General features: G+C 41.0%; 1 protein-coding gene across 2 annotated transcripts in view; it reads left to right on the top strand.

Annotated features, from left to right (window-relative positions):
* Mtmr7 (myotubularin related protein 7) overlaps positions 1–24592 on the top strand; it is a 91170-nt gene that overhangs the window by 14848 nt on the left and 51730 nt on the right. For both annotated transcript variants that reach the window (XM_055593573.1, XM_055593572.1), the window contains exons 2-3: positions 15960–16082; positions 18992–19154. In XM_055593573.1, the coding sequence (XP_055449548.1) occupies positions 15960–16082; positions 18992–19154 (286 nt within the window). The remainder of the gene's footprint in view (positions 1–15959; positions 16083–18991; positions 19155–24592) is intronic.

Raw genomic sequence — 24592 nt, 5'->3', positions numbered from 1 at the left:
GGGGGGCTCCCTCTGCCTCTCCCAACAGTTCCCAGCACTCTTGCTTCTTCCGCAGCTATTGCTCTGTGTCACCATTGTAACTTCCTTATCTGCCTCAGAGGAGTTTTAAAATTTAGTTAAATGTCATTCAGATCTGATCTCTTTAACAAGTAAATAAGTGGCTAGAACAGCATCCTGGAGCTGGTGCGTAAACATTGGAGTCTACTCAGAATTGTCACTCTGGTTTCCTTGTCTTGACCTAAGTCAGGTAGAAGAGTTTTACTACAAGAGATGGGACTGTTTTGGTTCCCCCCCCCCTAATTTTAAAAGAAAAATCCTCAACTCTTTTGTTTTTACAGATGGAATATAACTGTATGGGAATTATTTGAGAATGTGTATATAGCCCACAAATCTTTAGAAATATGTGTATCTAGTTCCCCTATTTCCCATGTGTTAGAAGGACTCAAACATTCCTAGCAAATTGAGAAATATGTTGCTTATTTACTTTGAAATCTGGTACACGTAAAAAAAAATCCTTCTACCATACACCAAATTCAAGATTTTAACATCTTTTTGTGAGTGTAGCCTGGCAGTCTGCACCTTTCTGTCCTCCTCCTGGGAGTTTTGAAAACTGTATCAAGATTACAAGGGTGGATTTCTCTTGTCTAATGTGGGTCTGTCTAAACCCCTTGGATTGTTGGATTGTAAATCTTCTGACCAGGGTATGGATTTTCTCAATCTAAACCCTCCTACTTCAGCTAATCTGGATGGATCTGGCCCTGTCCAGAGAAAAGTTTGTGTTTAAGGAGACAAAGTTAAAAACATGGGCTAAATAGTCAGAGAAAGGACAAGGCTGAAGGTTGACTTTGACTATAAATTTCAGTCTGTCACGACATCTTTAAAGGCCAATCTGTGAGGTCTATCGGGATAAAAGGAAGGATCTGTTAAGCAGATCAGGTAGGGCGGTGCTGTGGAAGGCACAGCAGCAGCAGCAGCAGCAGCAGAGGGAAGCTGTTACTGCTGACAGTGTCACAGGATGAAAGTGTGTAGAAAGGTGATTGTTTCAGTAGAGCTTGGGGAAGGTTTTCTGTTAGATGTGTATCGATACATTCTCCTTGGCTCCTTGAAGGTGTTTGCTGGGTCTGAATGCAGGGCGGGTGTCCTGCGCTACCAGTCCTTGCTCTTAGATTGCATCATTATATGAGTTTCTGAATAGGCATGGACCCTAGGGAAGTGAGGTGCTGATGGAGCATCTGATAACTTTACTGTCTCTAGAGGTGGCTGATGGTAAGGCTGGAGTTGCTGCAGTGGTCTGGAGTGGAGAAGCCAGGGCATGCATGAGGGTGCAGTCAGCAGTTGGTGTGTAAGGAACTGGGTGTTCTGAGTCACTGCTGGCCTGAAGCCAGTATTACCCCTGACCTTTGTAGACATATGACCTGGTAACTTCTGTGTGGCCTGCACCACGTGAAGATGAGATTCTTCTTTCTCCTAGCAGGTTCATAACAGAGATAGATGGAGTCAAGTAATTTGTGCCTCTTTACTCTTTGGGAACCTTTGATACATTGTCTGGGTCCCTGGCACACGATAGGCATTCAACAAATCAACATAACTAAATAATGCATTTATAAATTGAAAAACTTAAACTGATAAGGTTCAGCTGTCTAATTTGTAGGCTCATTTGTAGGCGCCATGCTTATAAACTATGATTTTGAAAAAATTTACTTGTACAGCACTGTATACTCACAAGAGTTCCTTTTTAAAGGTTCCTTTCATGTGTTGTTCTGAAGGCCTTCAAGGGTTTCCTGAAGGGCAGAGTGTTTCTTTTGGTTACATGTTGTGTATTTCCTTGGACTGTGCTCTATGCTTTTTGCCCTTCCCTTAGTTCTTCTGTCTCTGACCTTTGAATCAAATGGTCCTGGGAAAAGACTTTCATTGGTTTTATAGTTTTGAACAGTTTAAATCTGCCTTTTGGGGGAAAGGATTGATGTTCATGATTTTTTTTTTTCTAGCAAAAGGCTGGACGGGAAAACCCTGAAAGCTTTGTGACTATGCTCTTTATTTGGTTAGGCAATCTTATATAAGGAGGGGGAAAAAAGTGTTTCCTTTTTAAATTAGAAAAATGTAATTCCTTCCCCCATAATTATAAGATTATAGCAATCCTGAATGTTCTGAAGAATTTGTTTTTGCTTCAGTTTTTCTTCTTGCGTGTGTCCTTTGCCAACTATAATTGAGTACATCTCTTGTTACCACTACGTCAACAAAGGAGCTTTGCTATATAGATATGAGTACTCAGTGGGAGGAAAAAGGACTTTAGTCTCTGTTATGGTTAACTTTGGAATTTCCAGTTATCTGTGTGCAATTACTGCATGACTAATGGATGGTGATTGTTAACTTTCGACCAGACAGACTCTAGAATCCCCCGGACGTAGGTCTCCGAGCATGCCTGTGAGGAGCTAGTCTAATTATAGTTACTTGATGTGTTGAGACCCATCTTTTTAGTTACAAAAATGCATGTGGGTATTTTGCTCATGTATGTATTTGTGTACCATATGTATGCCTGGTATCCACTGAGGCCCGAAGTGTTGGATCCTCCAGGAACTAGAGTGAGTGATGGCTGTGAGCTGCCATGTCGGTTCTGGGAGTTGAATCCCAGCCCTCTGGAAGAGCATCTAGTGATTTTATAATCAAGACCCATCTTTATTGTGGGTAGAAATATTCCCTGGGCAGGGGTTCCTGGATTGTGTACAGGGGACAAAGTGAGCTCATTATGCATTTGTCCTTCTCTGTGTCCTGACTACACACAATGTGTCCAGCTCACGGAAGCTCCCAACACTTCGAATCCTCTGCCATGGTAGACTATCACCTGGAACTGTGAGCCAGATGAAAGCCTTCTTACAGTTGTTTTTGTCAGAGTATTTCCTACCATAGCAACAAGAAAAGACACCTGGACAAAAATATTAAAAAGACTTGGCTTGTAAAACATTTCTCCCAGGTTGAAGGGAGGCCTCGCAGCTCATGGTGGGATATGCACCTTTGTGGACCTCAAGGACCTTCAATGGATCATGGGAGAATCAGGAAACTATGTTGTTCCGATTGGACATGAGGGTTTGCTCCCTCAAGGAAGAAGAGGGCGGCTGGGCCTCAGGTAGCCAGCCAACCAGCTTGTCACTTCTCCAGCTTCATTGGGCCTTTTCACGTGTGCATTAGAGTCTGACTGGAGTTTCCAGGAAACTGGAGGTTGGAGTTTTGATCCATAATGCTTTTGCAATATTAGGGGGCTATGACTGAACTCAGATCCTCTACTGACTGACCTACCTTGCCTTCTTATTCAATCTTAAAATATTTTAATGGTGTTTTGGTGTATGTAATGCCAAAAGAGAGAATATGATGTTCATTCTGTTAAGTCAGCCAAAGGGCTTCATTTATTTATTTATTCTATTCTTTTTTATCGTTTATTACAATTTATTCAATTTGTATCCCAGCTGTGGCCCCCTCCCCCATCTACTCCCAATCTCACTCTCCCTCTTCTCCCCCTATACCCAGCCCCTAGTCCACTGATAGATGAGGTCCTCCTCCTCTTCTGTTTGACCCTGCCCTATCAGGTTTCATTAGAACTGGTTTCATTGTCTTCCTCTGTGGCCTGGCAGGGCTGCAACCCCCAGGGGAAGGTGAGCAGAGAACCTGCTGCTGAGTTCATATCAGAGAAAGCCCCTGTTCCCCTTAGTAGGGACCCCACTTGGAGACTGAGTATGGGCTTCATCTGAGCGGGGGTTTTAGGTCCTCTCCATGCATTTTCCTTAGTTGGGGTATCATTCCTTTCAGAGCCCCAAGGGCTCGGGTTCTTTTTTGGGGGGGTCCCTGTTGGCCTCCTTTTGGAGCTTCTGTCCCCTCCAGGTCTTTCTATCTCTCCCTTCTTTCATAAGATTCCCTATATTCTGCACAAAGTTTTGCTATGAGTCTCAGCCTCTGCTTTGACACAGATCAGAGGTGGTCTGTAGTAGGCTCCTGTCATGTTCACTGTCTTCTCCTACTTCCAATGTCTATTGCCTTTGTCCTTCTGAATGAGGATTGAGCATCTTCCCTAGGGTCTTCTTTGTTGTTTAGCTTTTTTAAGACTATAGATTTTAATATGTTTATCCTATATTATATGTCTAATAACCACTTATGAGTAAGCATATACCATATATGCCTTTCTTTTTCTGGGTTACCTCACTCAAAATGATCTTTTTTTAGTTCCCACCATTTGCCTGCAAATTTCATGATTTCCTTGTTTTTTATTGCTGAGTAGTATTCCATTGTGTAAATGTACCGCAATTTCCGTATCCATTCTTCCATTTAGGGACATCTAGGTTGTTTCCAGATTCCAGATTCTGGCTGTTACGGATAAACAAATGCCCAACTATACAGTTGAGCATATTTCAGATATATGCCAAAGAGTGGTATGCTGCATCTGGAGGTAGCACTATTCCTAGTTGTCTGAGAAAGAGCCAGATTGATTTCCAAACTTGTTGTACCAGCTTACATTCCCACCAGCAGTGGAGAAGGGTTCCCCTTTCTCCACAACCTCTCCAACATGTGTTGTCACTTGTGTTTTTGATCTTGGCCATTCTGATGGGTGTAAGGTGAAATCTCAGGGTTGTTTTGATCTTCATCTCCCTGATGGCTAAGGACGTTGAACATTTCTTTAAGTATTTCTCTGCCATTCTATATTCCTCTTGAGAATTCTCTGTTTAGCTCTGTCCACCATTTTTTAATTGGATTACTTGGTTCGTTGATGTTTAACTACATAAGTTCTTTATATATTCTGGATATTAGCCCTCTGTTAGATATAGGGTTGGTGAAGATCCATTCCTACTCCATAGGCTGTTGTTTTGTTAGATGACAGTGTCCTTTTCTTTACAGAAGCTTTTTATTTTCATGAGGTCCCATTTATTGATGGGAACCTGTGCTGTTGGTGTTCTGTTCAGGAAGTTGTCTCCTGTGCCAGAGTTCCAGGCTCTTCCCCACTTTTTCTTCTAATCGATTTAGTGTATCTGATTTTATGTTGGGGTCTTTTATCTACTTAGATTTTAGTTTTGTGCAGGGTGATAAATATGGATCTATTTGCATTTTTCTACATGTAGACATCCAGTTAGACCAGCACCATTTGTTGAAGATGCTATCTTTTTTTCCATTGTATTCTTTTGACTTCTTTGTCAAAAATCAAGTATCCCTAGGTGTGTGGGTTTATTTCTGGGTCTTCTATTTGATTCCATTGATCCTCCAGACTGTTTCTCTGCCAGGACCATGAAGTTTTTATTACTGTTGCTCTGTAATACAACTTGAGATCTGGGATGGAGATACTTCCAGAAGATCTGTTATTGTTTAGGGTCATTTTAGATATTTTGGGTTTTTTATTTTTCCTTATGAAATTGAGAGTTGTTTTTTCAAGTTCTGTAAAGAATTGTGTTGTTATTTTGATGGGAATTGCATTGAATCTTTAGATGGTAGGATGGCCATTTTCACTATGTTAATCCTACTGATCCATGAGCATGGGATATCTTTACATCTTCTGATAGCTTCTTTGATTTCTTTCTTCAGAGACTTGAAATTTTTTTCATACAGGTCTTCACTTGCTTGGTTAGAGTCATACCATGGTACTTTGTGGCTATTGTGAAGTGTGTTGTTTCCCTAATTTGTTTTTCAGCCCTCTTGTCTTTTGTATATAAGAGGGCTACTGAATTTTTTGAGTTAATTTTGTATCTAGCCACTTTGCTGAAGGCGTTTATCAGCTGAAGGATTTCTCTGTTTGAATTTTGGGGGTCACTCATGTATACTATCATATCATCTGCAAATAGTGATACTTTGACTTCTTCCTTTCTAGCATGTATTCCCTTGAGCTCCTTTAGTTGTCTTCTTGCTCTAGCTAGGACTTCAAGTACTATGTTGAAGAAATATGGAGAGAGTGAGCAGCCTTGCCTTGTCCCTGATTTCAGCCCCTGATTTAAGTTTCTCTCCATTTAGTTTGATGTTGGCTATAGGCTTGCTATTTGTTGCCTTTATGATATTTAGGCATGTGCCTGTATCTCTGATCTCTCCAAAACTTTAGACGTGAATGAGTGTTGAATTTTGTCAAATGCTTTTTCAGCATCTAAGGAAATGAACTTGTGATTCTTTGGATTGCCTCGGTGTCTTTCGTTATGTCACTCTTTCGTTTCTAATTTTGCTGTTTTGTATAGTTTCTTTCTACCTTTTAGTTAGTTTGGCTAAAGATTTGTCTATCTTATTGAGTTTCTCAAAGAACCAGCTCTTGGTTTCATTGATTCTTTGAATTGTTTTATTTGTTTCTAATTTATTGATTTCAGCCCTGGGTTTGATTATGTACAACTGTCTACTCCTATTGGGTGTGTCTGCTTTTTTTTTTTTCTAGGACTTTCAGTTGTGTCATTAAGTTGCTTATATGAGATGACTGAAACTTCTTTCTGAAGGCACTTAGTGTTATGAACTTTCCTCTTAGCCTTGCTTTCATTGTGTCCTGTAAATTTGGGTAAGTTGTGCCTTCGTTTTCATTGAATTTTAGGAAGTCTTTAATTTCTCTTTTAATTTCTTCCCTGATACAGCTGTTGTTGAGTAGAGAGTTGTTTAGTTCCCATGTGTGTGTAGGCTTTTTGTTATTTCTGTTGTTGAGGGCTAATTTTAGGCCATGGTGGTCTTATAGGATACAAGGGATTATTTCAATCTTCTTGTATCTGTTGAGGCTTGCTTTGTGTCTGAATATTCATATGGCTAAATTTGGAGAAGGTTTCATGTGGTGCTGAGAAGAAGGTATATTCTTTTGAGTTTGGGTGAAAGGTTCTATAGACATCTATTAGGTATATTTGTTTTAGGGCCTCTGTAAGTGTCATTTCCCTATTTAGCTTCTGTCTAGATGATGTTTCTTGGTGAAAGTGGAGTCTCCCACTATTAAGGGTTGAGATTGATGTGTGATTTGAGCTTTAATAATGTTTCATTTACAAATGCAGGTGCTCTTGTATTTGGGGCATAGATGTTCAGGATTTTGATGTCCTCCTCGTGGATTTTTCCTTTGATGAGAATGAATTGTTCTTCCTCATCTTTTTTGATTAATTTTGTTTGAAAGTCTATTTTAGTATATATTAGGATATCTACTCCAGTTTTCTGTGTCTGTTTGCTTGGAAAACATTTTTCCAGCCTTTTACTCTGAGGTACTGTCATTCTTTGTTTCAGAGGTGAGTTTCTAGAATGTAGCAGAATGTTGGATCCTGTTTCTGCAACCATTCTATTAGTCTATGTCTTTTTATTGGAGAGTTGAGTCTGTTGATGTTGATAGATAATAGTTACCAATGGATGCTAGTTACTTTTATGGTGGAGTTGGTGATAGTGTGTTTGTGTGTGTGTTTTCTTTTGATTTTTTTGTTGTGAGGTTATCTGTGTCCACTATAGTCTTGGCTGTAGTTGATTTTGTTAGATTGGAGTTTTCCTTGTAGTATATTCTGTATGGCTGGGTTGCTGTGTATATATTGTTTAAGTTTAGTTTTGTCATGGAATGTTTTATTTTCTCCATCTATGTTGATTGAAAGCTTTGCTGGGTATAGTAGTCTAGTTTGACATCTGTGTTCTCTTATTGTCTGCATGACATATGCACAGGCCCTTCTGGCTTTCATGGTTTCTGTTGAGAAGTGTGGTGTGATTCTGGTAGGTCTACCTTTCTATGTTACTTGCCCTTTTTCCCCTTGCCGATTTTAATTTTTTTTCTTTGTTCTGTAGATTTGGTGTTTTGACTGTTGTGTGATGTGAGGAGTTTCTTTTTTGGTGTAGTGTATTTGGTGTTCTGTAAATCTCTTTAAGTTGGGAAAATTTTCTTCTATGATTTTCTTGAAAATATTTCTGGACCTTGGAGCCTAGAATCTTATTTTTCATCTATTACTATTATTCTTAGATTTGGTCTTCATGGAGTCCTTGATTTCTTGGATGTTTTGTGTTTGGGACTTTTCTGATTTTATTTTTTCTTTGAGAGATGTATCCATTTCTTCAAATGTATCTTCAACACCTGAGATTCTCTCTTCTATCTCTTGTATTCGTTGTGGTCCCTGATGTTTTCTCTAAGTTCTCTAGCTCCAGGATTTTCTGTTTGTGTTTTCTTTATTGATTCTTATTTTGTTTTTATGTCTTGCATCATTTCCTTCAGCTTTTTGAATGTAGATTCCTCTCTTTCCATGATGGCCTCTATTTTTTGTTCATTTCCTCTTTATGTGCCTCTATTTATGTGGCTATATTTGTCTGTATTTTTTTTGAGAGTTTTGTTTGTTTCCTCTTTATGTGCCTCTAATTACTTGATAAACATAGTTTTAAAAATCATTTTCCTGTCCTTCTGATGAATTAAAATATCCATTGATTTTTGGGGGTTGTTGGTGAAGCCATGATGTCCTGCTTTTGGTTGGGTGTGTTTTTTTTTTTACCTGCCTCTAGCCATGTGAAGGTCAGTAGCCTTTGCTGCTTTTCCTGGAGCCTGTACTTCAGACTGGGTCCGTAGGTCTCTGGAGTATGGAGTATTCTTTAGGAAGATGAGAGAGGTCCACAGGTTTGAGAGTGGGTGTTGGTGTTTCAGATGCAACTAAGGGAGGAAGGTCACAGGGGCAAGTACACAAGCGCAGGAGTGTGCCTGGAGGTGTCCTTGCCTGGTAGGGTGAAATGAAAGGTAGAAGAGCAAGCACAGGTTATAGAGCAGGTGTGGGCACAGTGTTCCACAGGCCTGTCTCTGTACTGTGCTCCAAGCGCTCAGATCTGCCTGAGCTGCACCATCTTGGCTCCAGGAATTGTTTGCCTGGACTCCACCGGGAGACCCACAGAACAGGGGCTTCAATGTTGAGAATGTTGTCCCAGAGATCCCTATGTTGTCCACAGCAGTGTGTGTGAGAGGGACCCGATGTCTGGCTGCTAGCCTACAGGGTATGCGATCTGGGGCTCTGTACACACTCTCTCTCAGAAGCACTCACTTGGAGGTCCCCGTGCACTCACTCACAGGCGGGTGTGCGAAGCGCAGAGGGCCTGTGAATTCACTCGCAGGCGTATGCGGTAATCTCAGAGAGCCCACATTTTTCGATTCTCAGATTTGGGAACCCTGTTTGGCCGTTAGAGTGAGGAGGTGCCCCGTACCTGGGTTTATGCACTCCCTGCCGCTGCCACAGCGCGAAGGTAGAGCTGACAGTGCAGGAGTGCAGGGGGTTGATAGCTTGCCACTCTCAGACCCCGGAGATGTCCAAGGGGGTGGGGTGGACGTTCTGGTTTCAGTCTGTCCCAGCTCACGGTTGTCCCTTCTAGCTGGGGAAGCCTCAAAGTTAATGCTCTGGCTTCAGCTGCCCATCCGCTTACCTGTTTTGGAGTTTTGGATCTTCTGCCCTTCAGAAATAGTGCACACTGGTTGCCACCATCTTGGAGAGTCAGGGATTTTATTTTTAATGCTACAGTAAGACCATCAATTCAGACATAAAATAAAATTATAATTATGGCAGGTAGAAATAACTCAGGAAATCTTTCAAATCCTCTAATGTATAGCCAGTCTTTTCCTAACTTCCCCAAAGAGAAAAATGCCAGGTTGTAAGAACAGGGTAGCTCAGCCTGAACACCTGCCAGCCATTATTAGTAAGGCGTGCTGCACATGGGGTTTTCACCTTGTGTGTAGAGCTGTGATGAGCAGCACAGCCTCTGGACCAGTTCAGATTCTGCTGGAGTAGAGGCCGTGCCTTGCTTTTCTAGAAAGCTGGGAGAGTTTTCTGTTGGTCAACCACCTTTCCCTGTGGCTGAGTTGATGGAAGTTTTACTACTCAGTCACTTCGTGCACATTGCTACAGTGGTGCCTGTGTTGTGTTCTGCGTGGTTTTGAAAGCGCCGTTAAGACAGAACTGCAGCATCCTGGAATGGAGAGCTGTCAGAGACTGTTAGGTTCTTCCTGCAGGTCAGAAGCAGGGAGTTCAACTGCCTCTGCCCAGTGGTTCCATTTCAGAACCAGATCCAGAGCCCCTGCCTCTTGACTTGTGAATACTTTTGTTTTCATGTTGGTAGAGTCAGAAAATGTCATGATACCAAATTTAGCGTGGTGAACTATTTATCTAGCTGCTTTTCTTAGATTAGAACATAAACTTGTCTTAGGTTTTGGCTGCTGCAGACATTTTGATTTCTCTCTGCTCAACAGTCTCTGGATCTCTTCCCCTAAATGATTGACAGTGACCTTTAGCCTAATTTATATAGCACTGAAGACTTGGTATTTGGCCGAGAACACTTTAGTTCTCTGCCATTAGTCCTTCTCCCATCCTTTTCAGTGAATGGTAGTAACACTACCTGTGAATTCCTCGTCCTGAAGGGCAGCTGTAGTCTCATACCAGCCCCATATTTGACCTGCGGGGTGGAAAGCAATATCCTCTTATAGTGAGATTAGCAGATGGCATTGTGAAATTGCTGGAGAGAAGTCCTGTCTCTGGGTGATTTATAAGATTTACGTCCTGACTCCTAGGCAGAAATGCAAATAGGAAGGATGCTGTTCTGCAGCCAGGGTGTCTACTTTCAGACCTGGCAGCGGCTGATGGAGCCCTGAGCTTTGACTGAAGCTTCTCAGCTTTGTCCTAGAAAAGCTCAAAACAACAACAACAAAACTCTTTATTCCTCTCATCTTGGACCCAGCAGAGAAGGGATGGGAATAAAACGATGTTAAGCTGTTGTAGTCCTTCACATTGAATCTGTAAGGTCCCTGCAGCCATACAATGGCTGTCTTACCCATTTTGTTTTTCCTTAGTGCCTAGCACAGTGCTGCATGTCATCTTGTTGAATGCAATCACATGTTTGCTGTTTCCTCTTTTATTAGTTCTGAGAACCTGAAAGTTAGTCTGTATCAGTGTTTGGGCTCTTGTTTATAATTTCCAAGCATCTATATTTGGATTTTCTCTAAGAATAATGTCTTGATGGTGTTTGTGAAGATAGTATTGCACTGTAATTTTACCTTAATAAATCACCTGTTTTAACACTGAATTTTTATGCCTAAAATTTTGTGCAGTAATTATGAATGCATTATCTTAAGCATTTTATTATTATTATTATTTAGCATTTCTTTTTAATGTAGCAGTTAGAGAGAAACCTCAGGAGATTGGCAGGTGTCCACAGGCATAACGAATGACAAGCCCAGATTTTAGAGCTAGCCACCTTGATGTGAGGGTGTTGATCAAGTCTCTAAAGAGAATTTAGAAATGGGAAGTGTGAAGAATCTGACTCATGCGTGTATCATGAGGATTAAGTGATGTCAGATGTACAAAGTGATAGCGCAGTACCTGGTACGATCTGGTCTAGGAACACATCTCAAAAGTTTTCATTCATTTCTTTATTATTGGTGGTTATTTGGTTAATTTCTATATGGACCATGACAGCTTGGGCTGGGGCTGATATGCGAGATGTTTCTGTTGTTACTTAATACCTCTATTCTCTTTCCTTTGGGAGTCTAAAGCTGTCTTGAGAATGCCTGCCAGCTTCCATGAGGCTTACGCTTTCTTTCTTCCCTTGGCACACCTTATTTCCAGTTGTTTTAGCATTTATTATTCATCTTTACTCCCCGACACAGCTAGACATGGGACCTACCTCTTCGTAAATATCAAGGCCTGTATGTCTACACAATTTTAGCTAAGGCTGGATTGATGCTGCAGTCAATTGGACAGGCTGGCTGCCTACCTACTTTACTGGAAATTGTTTTCTCCAACACCCCTGTACCTAGTAAAACCCACTTACAATGATGCAGAGATGTTTTCCACAGTACACCAGAAGGTGAATAATGCTTATGCTTGGGTTATGCTTCTAGGCATGGTTTCTTCCTTCTATATTGCAGAATCTTCAAAGCATTAAGTGAATTAGTACTTGTCCCACAGTTGGGGAAACAGTTCTAAAAGCTAAGAGACTTTATAGGGTTGGGGGAGAATCTTTCATAGTATCATAAAAAAAAAAATCCTTGCTCAGCGATCCCTGTGATCCTTAGAAAAGGAATCTTTTCTAGTCCCTTAAAGTAGATGACCCTAACAGCTTCAAAAACACCTCCCAGTGGAATCAAGTTAACTATTATCTCACAAGCACTGGGGCAAATAGACCGTTTTCTGTGCTGGGAGAGCATGGTAGAGTAAAATCCCACACAATAGCCGGCTTCATTCAGAACATCAGGCAGTTTATACTCTGAGGGTTAAGAAGAGTCACCCTACGTCCCATGCCCATCCCATTTGTCTTTCTAAGTGAGGATTGATCGTCTTACCCCAGGTCCTCTTTCTTGTTTATCTTCTTTAGGTGTATAGATTTCAGTATGTTTATCATATCTTATAGGTCTATATAAGTGAGTATATACCATGTATGTCTTTCTCCTTCTGGGATACCTCACTCAGAATGATCTTTCCTAGATCCCAGTTTGCCTACAAATTTCATGATTTCCTCGTTTTTGATTGCTGAGTAGTATTCCATTGTGTACAGGACAGGAGCCTACTGTAGAGGCCTCTGAAAGACTCTACCTAGCAGTGTATTAAAGCAGATACTAAGACTCATAACCAAATCTTTGGCATGAAATCATATGAAAGAAGGGGGAGTTAGTATGACCTGAAGAGGATAGGAGCTCCACAAGGACCAAATATATCTGGGCACAGGGGTCTTTTCTGAGACTGATACTCCACCAAGGACCATGTATGGATATAACCTAGAGCCTCTGCTCAGATGTAGCCCATGGTAGCTCAGTAAGCAATTGGTTTTTCCCTCGTAAGGGGAACAGGGACTATTTCTGACAGGAACTCAATGGCAGGCTCTTTGACCTTCCCACCCCCCAGGGAGGAGCAATCTGCTAGGCCACAGAGGAGGACTTTGCAGCCTGTCCTGAAGATACCTGATAAAACAGGGTCAGATGAAAGGGGAGGAGGTCCTCCCCATTCAGTGGACTTGGAAAGGGGTAGGGAGGAGATGATGGAGGGAAGGTGGGATTGGGAGGGAATGAGGGGGTGGGATACAGAGTTAATAAAATGTAACTAATAATAAAAATAAAGAAGAAGAAGAACAAGAACAAGAAGAAGAACAAGAAGAAGAAGAAGAACAAGAACAAGAACAAGAAGAAGAAGAAGAAGAACAAGAAGAACAAGAAGAAGAAGAAGAAGAAGAACAAGAAGAAGAAGAAGAAGAAGAAGAAGAAGAAGAAGAAGAAGAAAAAAAAAAAAAAAAAAGAACAGTCACCCAAGGGAAGTGTACAATCACAAGGACAAGCCATGTTTTCCATAGAGGCATATAAATAACAATGCCCAAAGTAAACACACTCCTAGCTGCTGCACCTGTGAGGAGAACAAAAACACATTCCAAGAATAGTTCTGTGCTTTTGAAGAAACTGAGGTCAAAAGACTTGTCTCCTCACAAGCACCCAGAATTCTCTTCACAAAGCTCCATTCTTATTCTGACAGTAGACCTCTTTTTTAAAAATGTCTTTGGCTTTGTGTCTCTGGGGTGGAGTCTGAATGATCAGAATTGCCTTCAGCTTCTATCCCACCATGCCATCTCTTCCACATGGACAAAATTTTGTGTCCTCAGCACTTAAGAGTTTATGCCTCTGGCGTCTTTGTATAGCTTCCAGTCCTGGTGTTCCCAGCCTCTTCGTGCGAAAGGACTAGTATCTACCTTGTAACTGACATCAGTTTTGCCTTATTCCATGCCTCAACAGCAACTGCCATAAACGTTCCCTTTGCTCCCTAACAGTAAAATCTGTTGCTTACGGCATTCTCCCCAACTATTCCCGTCTATGCTTTTCATGCCCCTCTCTCTAAGAACTTTAAACACCGGATTTCCTCAGATGTCTTCTTTCCCAGTTGACATACTCTTCAAGTTTACCTCTGCCAGTTCCATGACTTCAATGCTTCTTATAATGCCAAAGGCTACAGCTGTACTGCGTTTGAGCAAACCTCAGACACCACTAATAGAAGTATCACAATATTACGTCCCACAAAGGAAGAAAAGAGCAACACCAGGTAGATAACACGGGTGTGCTGTCCTGTTGATCATATAGAAGGATCTCATTTCAAAAATGTCAGATTTGTGGTTAAATGCACAGCCCAGAATTAACAAGTTAATTTTTTAAGCATACATTAAATGCCATTTTCAGAATCTGAGGTCCTGTGTGCCATAAGTAGCCTTCTCAGGAACAAGCAAAACAAGTTGCGATAACATTGTCTACGAAATGAACACGTTCCCAAGTCTCATCTTCAGCTCTGAGAAGCCTTATTGCTGTGTAGGTGACATAGACTTGAGTTAGCTGAACAATTAAGCATAGCTATTAAACTGTTAGGTCTTCAGGTTGGTGTCAGAATTTGGGGGGGGGGGAGTTGCATTTAAGATCTTTCCAGCTACTGAAGCATGCCCTGTGAAGTGGCCCCTCAGCATTGCTGCCTTCATGCACTCTCTCCAGTGATGGAATTGTCATAGTATTTACCCATTTTTTGTATTGTTAAACACACTGGTAAATCATTTTGGTGTTTTCTCTCATTTATTTTTTTCCTCTATTTCTTTTTTTCTTCTATAGCTTTGAAATTGCTTTTGACAGCTCTGGGACCTGTGAGAGCGATTGCCAAACTTTGACATTTAATTTTCCTGCAGCAGTGTCCAAAGTTAACAAAAAGACATGGGAATATTTCCATTAAGTCTTCCCATCTGCCAACATCTCTGTACCACTCTGTTCTACTGAGATTTCTAAAAATACCGTTAAATGTTATAGCCTTTTTCATTTCTGTGGGGAGAATATCTCTTAACTGAATAGTTTTACCTTAAAATATTACTTTAGTTCAACGTATTAGAATAAAGTTCGGTTTCACTAGTCCTAAGGGCAGAAAAAATTATTTGTATTTCACTTTTTCTTATTGTTAGTTACTATACCTACCCCTGATAATTTAGCTACATATCTCTACACAGCCAAATTCTTTTCCCCCAAAGAAATACTATAAAAATAATGTTATTTTTCTCCTTCCATAGCTGTTTCATGATCTTTCTTAAATTTAGTTCAAAATAGAATGTTTGGTAAGTTATATACAACCATATGGGAGGTGAAAAAATATGCTCCTTAAATTAATTTTGAGTCAAAGAAGAGGTAAAGCCATAATATTAGACGTAATTCAGTGGATAAAGGCAGCTAAAGAGATGGCTTATCACTTAGGAGAGTCTCTGCCCTTCCCAAGGTCTTATGGCTCACAGCCCGTAACTTCAGCCCCAGGATATCCACTGCCCTCTTCCTATATTATATGTCTATTAACCACTTTTGAGTGAGTATATACCATGTGTGTCATTCTGCTTCTGGGATACCTCACTCAGGATGATCTTTTCTAGATCCCACCATTTGCCTGCAAATTTCATGATTTCCTTGTTTTTAATTGCTGAGTAGCATTCCATTGTGTAAATGTACCACAATTTCTGTATCCGTTCCTCAGCTAAGGGACATCTGGGTTTCTTTATGTACCTTTCTCTGATATGTTTTTTCTCTCATATGGGTCTTTATATTTCCTACTATAGTAGTTTATATGAATGCAAACATCCATATGCCATGTCTACAACTTTACAGACTCATGGAAAAGTGTAGTTTTATTTTTGATAGGATGTAGTTCATTTCATATGTAGTCATTATATAAATGCAGAGCTTTAATGCATATTTGTGCTGGCTTAAATGTGAAAGTTTGTATCGCTGCAATGAAATAAAAACACTGACCTATTTACAACTGAAGGAAAGAATGCAGCCTGTAAATGTTTTGTGACACATTTCAAGTCATATTATCATAGCCTGTATTTTATTATTTGATAATCATTATCATAGTCTGCCACTGGATTGAGGAACATATTTGGCTTAATTATTGGAGACATTCTCAGATGTAAGTTTTAGGTATGAGGTTATTTTAGGTATAAGTTTAGTATAAGTTTATTTAATGATTTTTTTTTTCAAATTTCTCTAGGTTGAAAATGTCCGCTTGGTAGATCGAGTGTCTTGTAAGAAAGCGTCACTGGGAACTTTATATCTGACAGCCACTCATGTCATATTTGTGGAAAATGCACCTGACACAAGGAAAGAAACCTGGGTATGATGTTCATATTTTTGGCCTTATGTGTTTTTCATTTGTTTCGGGTGGGGAACATGGACTAACTTAGGCATTTTGGAGACGATAGAAAAGGAATGTCCTTCTGAAGTCACAGTCATATTTATCTGATGCATGTTTGGTGTTAGTAAACACTGATTATTTAGACATCATTGAAGATAGGCCCAGCAGTGGCCTGGAGCTGCTGGAGCTTCATGCATAGCCGTGAAGAAGAGTTTCTGTTCTATCAGTTGTCACAGGCTGTAGTGCCTGAATGTAAAACAGTCAAAAGATGTTTTACAAATATTTTTTAAAAATTTCATACATTCATACAATGTGTATTGAGCGTAAGCACCCTTCCATTCCTTCTACTGCCCTATCCTGTCTCCTTTTCAACTTCATTTCCTCTTTTTTTTTTTTTTTTTTTTGGTACTGCTAATGCCCTGAGTCCAATGAGGACTGTCTGTGTGCACACGGCTATATCATTATCCACTGGGACCAAGTCCTCAAGGGGGAGGACTCTCCCTTTCTCAACAGCTATCGATTGCCAGTAGTTCCTCCAATAAGGGGGGTACCTCAGGGACCCCTCTCCCTTGCAGGAGCTTATAAATTATCTATTCTATTATTTTATTATGTTGACTCTACTTTTCTGGTAATTTTTAAAAGAACAGGAAAGGTTATCTGCATGCATGATCCTTGGTTGGAGTATCAGTCTCAGAAAAGCCCCCTGGTCCCAGATTTTTTTTGGTTCTGTTGCTCTCCTTGTAAAGATCCTGTCCCCTCTAGGTCTTTCATCTCCCCTTTTTCTCATAAGATTTCCTGTACTCTGCCCAAAGTTTGGCTATGAGTATTAGCATCTGCTTCTATACCCTGGTGGGGAGACTCTTTCAGAGGCCATCTGTGGTAGGCTCCTGTGTCCTATTTCCTGTTTTCTCCTTTTTCCGATGTCCATCCCGTTTGCCTTTCTGAATGAGGATTGATCATCTTACCCAGAGTCCTCCTTCATGCTTAGCTTCTTTAAGTGTACAGATTTTAGTATGTTTATCCTATATTATATGTCTATTGACCACTTTTGAGTGAGTATATACCATGTATGTCTTTCTGCTTCTGGGTTACCTCACTCAAGATGATCTTTTCTAGATCCCACCATTTGCCTGCAAATTTCATAATTTCCTTGTTTTTAATAGCTGAGGAGTATTCTGTTGTGTAAATATACTACAATATTTGTATCCATTTCTCCATTGAGGGTTGTCTGGGTTGTTTCCAGATTCTGGCTATTACAAATAAAGCTGCTACCAACACGTCTGAGCAAAAATCCTTGTTGTATAGTTGAGCATATTTTGGATATATTCCTAGGGGTGGTATAGCTGGATCTTTAGGTAGCACTATTCCTAATTTTCAGAGAAAGCGCCAGATTGATTTCCAAATACTCCAACCAAGGACCATACATGCAGATAAACTAGAACCCCTGCACAGATGTAGCCCATGGCAGTTTATTGCCCAATTGGGTTTCCTAGTAAGGGGAACAGGGTCTGTCTCTGACATGAACTCAGTGGCTGGCTCTTTGATCACCTTCCCCTGAGGGAGTGCAGCCTTTCCAGGCTACAGAGGAGGACAATGCAGCCAGTCCTGATGAGACCTGATAGGCTAGGGTCAGAGGGAAGGTGAGGAAGGAAGATCTCCCCTATCAGTGGACTAGGGGAGGGGCATAGGGTTAGAAGAGGGCGGGTGGGTGGGATTGGGAGGGGATGAGGGAGGGGGCTACAGCTGGGATACAAAATGAATAAATTATAATAAATAAAAATAAAAAATGTGACACAATTTCACTGCAAAAAAAAAATAAAAAAGAACAAGAAAGCCATCCTCAGATATTTTGTGCATAGTCATCAAACCATGAGACATTTCTGACATTTTATAGCAGCACAAACATGACTTTATAACCCACAGTCAAAATCTTCACTGGTAGGTTCCATTCCCATATTCCATTGAGAGGGCTGCGCTTAGCAGAAGGTAGCCAGTACGACACAGCAGACAGGAACTTCATGGAGGGCTGCCCTTAAGGACAGAACATAGGTCTTCTCACAAGCCAGGGAGACACAGTCCAGAAAGATTTATTTCCCATGAGCCTGTTTTCTTAATGGTATGATGGTTGCAGAGTCTGTAGATGAGGTAAGGAGGAAGAGAGGGGTTTCTGAGCAGGGATATGACTCAGACAGACATGAGGACTAGGCTTTGAGATTGAGTGTGTTGTATATGATGGTTCATAGTAAATCATAGTGACATGTATTTCAAAATATCTATAGTAAATTTCAAGTGTATCTTTCACCATAAAAATGATAGCCCAGGAAGTTGAGATATTTAGTGTATGTTGGTTAGCTTGATTTAGAAAAGCACACTGCCCGCTGAAAATAACAGTGAGAAAGTGGAATACTTCCTTTTGCAGACTGCCTGGCCACCAATAGCTTAGAGAACAAGTGGCCACTGAACTTGAGCATCCCGTGTGGAATTAAGGAGCATGGTGGCACCTCCCAGTGGAGCCATCTCTAACTTTCATTGATTGCAAAAGTTTATTTTACTAACTTCCCATGACCTTATTTAATTTTAGCTATTAAGTACATTCAGCATTTGACTACCAAAACGTTCCCTACCTGGAGCTATGTAAATTTAAATGCTGAATATTTCTTTTCAAAGTAATAGTTGTGGATATCAGAAAGTATGGTAATGGAAACTTAAGTTACAGATTTCTTTGGTTGATTCTTATGTGACCCTCACAGTTCTCGTAACCAGAGTTCAGGCGTTGAGCAAGGCTAGTTTTGAGGAGTGTTTCTTGTCTGTGTGGCTCAGAGACCTGTCCGTCCTTGTCATTTTTGTTTCTCATTCATGCCTACCATACTCATTAACCTTTGGTCCAGATTCTCCACAGTCAGATTTCCACCATTGAGAAGCAGGCAACGACTGCAACGGGCTGTCCTCTGCTTATTCGCTGCAAGAACTTTCAGGTCGTCCAGCTTGTCATCCCGCAGGAGCGAGACTGCCACGACGTGTACATCTCTCTGATACGCCTTGCACGGCCAGGTAGGCAGAGAGACTCAGCATCTGACGTGTGACTTCTGAAGAAAGGCACAAACCATGGTGAAGAATTTGTATTCTGCTTAGGAACAACAGTGCCTGAGGATTTGCTTGTCATTTTTGCCTGAGGTCTTGACCTTGTTTCTTGACATCTCCCCTGAGTTGCTACATAGGCCTCTCCTGATAAACTTTGTATTCTCATTTTCTAGGTGGGGGTTATTATGTGTTTTTCTTTGGGATTGAAGTCACTTTGAAAAAAACTTGGGCTGGAGAGGTGGCTCAGTGGTTAAAAACACTGGCTGTTCTTCCAGAGGACAATGTTCAATTCCCAGCTCCCACATGGCAACTCTATAGCTGTCTGTAACTCCAGTTCCAGAAGGTACGGCACCCTCACACAGACATACATGCAGGCCAAACACCAATGCACATGAAGATCAATAAATCTTTCAAAAAAAATTACACAACTTTGGTAATTGAGTCATTTGGTATATGAGGCCTAGGACAGAACTTAAAAATTGTTTAGTGTAGTGGAGAAAGGGGAACCCTCTTCCACTGCTGGTGGGAATGTAAACTTGTACAGCCACTTTGGAAATCAATCTGGCGCTTTCTCAGACAATTAGGAATAGCGCTTCCTCAGGATCCAGCTATTCCACTCCGAGGCATATATCCAAAAGATGCTCAAGTACACAACAAGGACATTTGCTCAACCATGTTTGTAGCAGCTTTATTTGTAATAGCCAGAACCTGGAAACAACCCAGATGTTCATCAACGGAGGAATGGATACAGAAATTATGGTAATTTTATACAATGGAATACTACTCAGCAATTAAAAACAAGGAAATCATGAAAAATTTATAGGCAAATGGTGGGACCTAGAAAAGATCATTCTGAGTGAAGTATCCCAGAAGGAGAAAGACATACATGGTATATACTCACTTATATAGACCTATAAGATATGATAAACATACTGAAATCTATACACCTAAAGAAGATAAACAAGAAAGAGGACCTGGGGTAAGATGATCAATCCTCACTTGGAATGACAAATAGGATGGGCATTGGATGTAGGAGAAAACAAGTAACAGGACAGGAGCCTACCACAGAGGGCCTCTGAAAGACTCTACCTAGCAGTGTATTAAAGCAGATACTAAGACTTATAACCAAATCTTCGGCAGAGTGCAGGAAATCATATGAAAGAAGGGGGAGTTAGTATGACCTGGAGAGGATAGGAGCTCCATAAGGACCAAATATATCTGGGCACAGGGGTCTTTTCTGAGACTGATACTCCACCAAGGACCATGTACGGATCTAACCTAGAACCTCTGCTTGGATGTAGCCCATGGTAGCTCAGTAAACAATTGGTTTTACCCTAGTAAGGGGAACAGGGACTATTTCTGACAGGAACTGAATGTCTGGCTCTTTGACACCCCCCCTCCCCAGAGGGAGGAGCAGCCCTGCTGGGCCACAGAGGAAGACTTTGCAGCCAGTCCTGAAGATACCTGATAAACCAGGGTCAGATGAAAGGGGAGGAGGTCCTCTCCAATCAGTGGACTTGGAAAGGGGCAGGGAGGAGATGAAGGAGGGAGGATGGGATTGGAGGGAATGAAGGAGCAGGATACAAAGTTAATAAACTGTAACTAATATTAAAAAATAAAATTGTTTAGTGTAGAAAACATTGTCTAAAACTTCTAGTGAGTTCCTCCCCTCCCACAGCACTCTAGTTTCTCGTTTATTTTCTTTTGTTTCTTTGAGACACAGAATCTCACTATGTAGCCTCGAGTGGCCCAGAATTCACAGAGAGCTCCCTGTCACTGCTCCCCCAGGGCTGGAGTTACCTTCTTGACTCTCTGCCAGGCCTGTGTGAGCTTGCTTAAAGGAAATACCCATCTAGGTTTCTTACAGTAAAAAGGCATCATCAAGACAGAACGCATGTGTCATGTGGAAGGCATCAATAAGGAAACTATGACCTGTCCTTGTAGTGTCTTAACCAAGTGATGAGACGTTTGTGAGCTTTGCAAGGCATTGGGCTGGGTTCCAACGTCCCTCTGACAGATAGGAGTGTAGCATTTGTAGTAGCTTAGAGCCAGTGCTGCTTAAAGGAAATGGTGCCTGGGATTTGATGGTTCTGATTTCACTTTGTTCTTCTTTCCAGCATGTGGTTGAGATCTTTCCCCACCTCTGAGTGTGTTAACTGCTGAGTAAGCCAGAAGAGTGGCTGAACTCTTTGGAGGGTACACTGTAATTGGAACAGTGGTTCTGGGAAGATGTAGGCTAGGCTGCATGCAGCAGAGCTTGCAGGAGGAGTTATGTGCCAGCAATTTCTGTGTCACTGATTAATGGATGTGCAGGGTAATAAATGTGCTCTGACCGGATTAATGGGATTTAGGAATAGCAGGAGAACTGGTAAAGGCTGAAAGAGCAGCTCTGAGGGTGGGGAAGGCTGTGGTGGGAGCAGAAAGTGCTAGGGCTCACTGTGAGGGTCCACCTGCTTTAAAAAAATGCATGTTTTTTCTTAAAAGGTGACATTTTGCTCACTAGATATTAGATGGAGCCAAAGACCTGATTGGCTGCCTTTCCCATAAGAGAAAACATAGTGATTAATTGAGTTAAAACTATCACCTGAGCGGATTTAAAATGTCCCCAGTATTTTGAAACACTGGCATTAGCGATGTCAGGTTATGTAACACACAGTGTTTTAATAAGTGTGGGAAGTTCCTGAGCACACCGCTAACTGCGGTGCTAAAGTTACGGCACGTTGTGGATGTCGTCTCGGAGGCAGGACTGAAATCAGGGAGGCTGGTAGAGGTGGAGAGGTTCAGATACAAAGCAGTAGCTTGGTACTGGGAGCAGGTACCCCTCACACAGATCATCTGGGCAGAGCTCACAAGAAATATCATTCCCCAATAGGCATGTCAGAGTAAGGAGGAGAGAGAAGGGAGAGCTAGCTGGGTGACGCAAATGTGCAGTGCAGGGTCCTCCATCAGCGCAGGTTATTCTAGTCCCCAACATGGCTCGCACATTTCATCTCCTGTGGATAGAGCTAACTGCAAAGTACTATAGAGACTTTTCTTTTTTTAACAACAACAACAAAATTGTTTTTTTGTTTTCTTTTTTTAAATAATGTTTGTGAGTTCAAGACCTCTGAAGGTCCTTAGGAGTTTTGGGACTACTGCTGGTTTGCATTTGGTGTAAACAAAGATGGATAAGCATTTGGTCATGGATTACAAAAGATCCCAGTATAAGACAATTCAGTTAAGAGAAAGGCTGGAGCCAGATGGAAAAACACATGAACCCGGTGGGTCTGACATACTAATCAGGGTCTGAAACTGACTGAAAGATAGCTGTTATGCTCCTTCACAAACAAGACAATAGTCCGCTAGGAAAGAAAACATATGTTTGGCATGTACACACAGAATACAGGTTAACATACGTATAGTTAAATTTCAGCCCTGGAACCCTTGATCCCTGGACTAGAACAGAACCCCTAGAATTCAGGGAAGAGATAAGACTGAATGTAACTCCTGAAACATGGAAGAGGGAAAGGCAAAAAGGTACCTCTGTAGGGTACCTTTTTGAGAAGCTTGAGCAAATGAAGAGAAGATTAATTATACTTGGGAACAAGGCTTAAGCCACTCTGGAAATAGCAGAAGTTACTCGTGGAGAGGCAGGGGGTTGGCTGTGTCGAAAAACAATAGCCCAGGGAGGGAAAGTGTGGTAGGTACGGTCTTCAGTGTCACAGACACCAAGAAAATAAATTTCTGGCTGTAAAAGTGAAATATTTGTACAGAAATTCAGTTCAAGCTGGTTTCAGATGGTTTGGCCAAAGTTATACAATTCTAAATTGGTGACTACTGTTTTGGTTTTTTGGTTTTGTTTTTTTTTTTAAGAGTCTGCTAACCTCCAGAGGACCATCATGAATAATGTAGGCACCAGCACGTATCTTTGTATGCCAACACCCATGTACTATGTATTTATTTATATATTTGTTTATTTACTTATGTGTTTTGTTGTTGTTGTTTTTTGAGAAAACGTCTCCCTACATAGCCCTGGCTGTTCTAGAACTTGCTATGTAGGCTATACTGACTTAGACTCACAGAGATCACCTCCTTCTGCATCTCACATGCTGGGATTAAAGATGTGTACCACCAAAAAAAAAAAAAAAGTCTGCTCCTCAGATTTTTCCCCCTTCTAATTTGCCTCCTGCTGTTTATTTTTGTATCAATTATCTTGCCTGCTTTAGTGTTTGTGTTTCCTTCAATACTTAAATAATTTCTTGTGTTTATTTTCTCTATCTTTTTTTAAACCAAATTACAGCCTTTTTAGGTCATCTTAATTCCTGATTCTTCTGCATATTTTCCCCCCTTTGGTGGTGGGAATTGAACCTAGGAGCTTACCCATGTAAAGCACTGAGCTATACCCATATTTACTGTGATTTTAAAAATCTCAGGATTGAGTTTGTCTCATTTGCTTAATTTAAATCTTTTATATTGTCTAATGAATCATTGATGCTTGAGCAAATTTTCACTGGCATTATATCTTTATGTAGGTATATGTATACATATGTATGTGGTTGCACATGTGTGTCTTAATGTATGCAGAGGCTAGAGACAGCTTCAAATATTGTTCAACGAGAGCTGTCTCACCTTGTTTTCTTTTTAAATTTTTAATTTTAGTTTGTATTTTACTGTTTTATGTGTATGAGTATTTGCCTGTATTTATGCCTGCATCACATGCATGCAATTCCTGAAGAAGCCAGAAAAGGGCATCAGATCACCTGGGACTGGAGTTAGGAGCTGCATGTGGGGTTGGGAATCAATCGAATCTGTTCCTGGAAGAGCAGTCAGTGTTCTTACCCACTGGGACATCTCCAGACACCACCTTGTGTTTTGAGAGAGTCTCTTACTGGCCTGGATCACAGCAAGTAGGCTAGGCTGACAGGCCAGTGAGCCATAGTGATGAGATTACAAGCGAGAGCCACCATGCCTGGACGATTTTTAATGTCAGTACCAGATACTGAACTCAGGTCCTTGTGCTTCCAAGCCAACGCTTTACCGCCTCTTCCATTTTCCCACCCTGTTACTTTCTTTTTTTCATTGATGATATCTGTCTGAGTCTGGTCGTCATCTTCCATGACATTAGCTTCCACAGTCCTAAAGTTTAATTTAAACTTTACCTTGTTTAAAATACCCAATGACAGTGAGCGACTCTTATTTTATTTTAGGGCTGCACAACCTGGTAACAGGTGGTGATAACCCTTACTGTTCTCTGATAGACTGTCCATAATACTTATTTTTGAGTTGGCTAAATTCAGTGGAGTGTCCAAGGCAATTGGCTTTCATTACTTAAGTTCTGGTCTTAAAAACGCCAGTTATGTGTCCTGATGGTAGCGGGTGGCCTTCTCATCCCTTTTGTTTTTCTTGAATGTTTAAAGTACTTTTAACAT

This window comes from Psammomys obesus, unplaced genomic scaffold (genome assembly GCF_907164565.1).
Source record: "Psammomys obesus unplaced genomic scaffold, mPsaObe1.curated_primary_1811, whole genome shotgun sequence".
Classification (NCBI taxonomy): Eukaryota; Metazoa; Chordata; class Mammalia; order Rodentia; family Muridae; genus Psammomys; species Psammomys obesus.
Note: the sequence above shows the minus strand (reverse complement) of the source record. Positions and strands in the feature narration are given on the sequence as shown.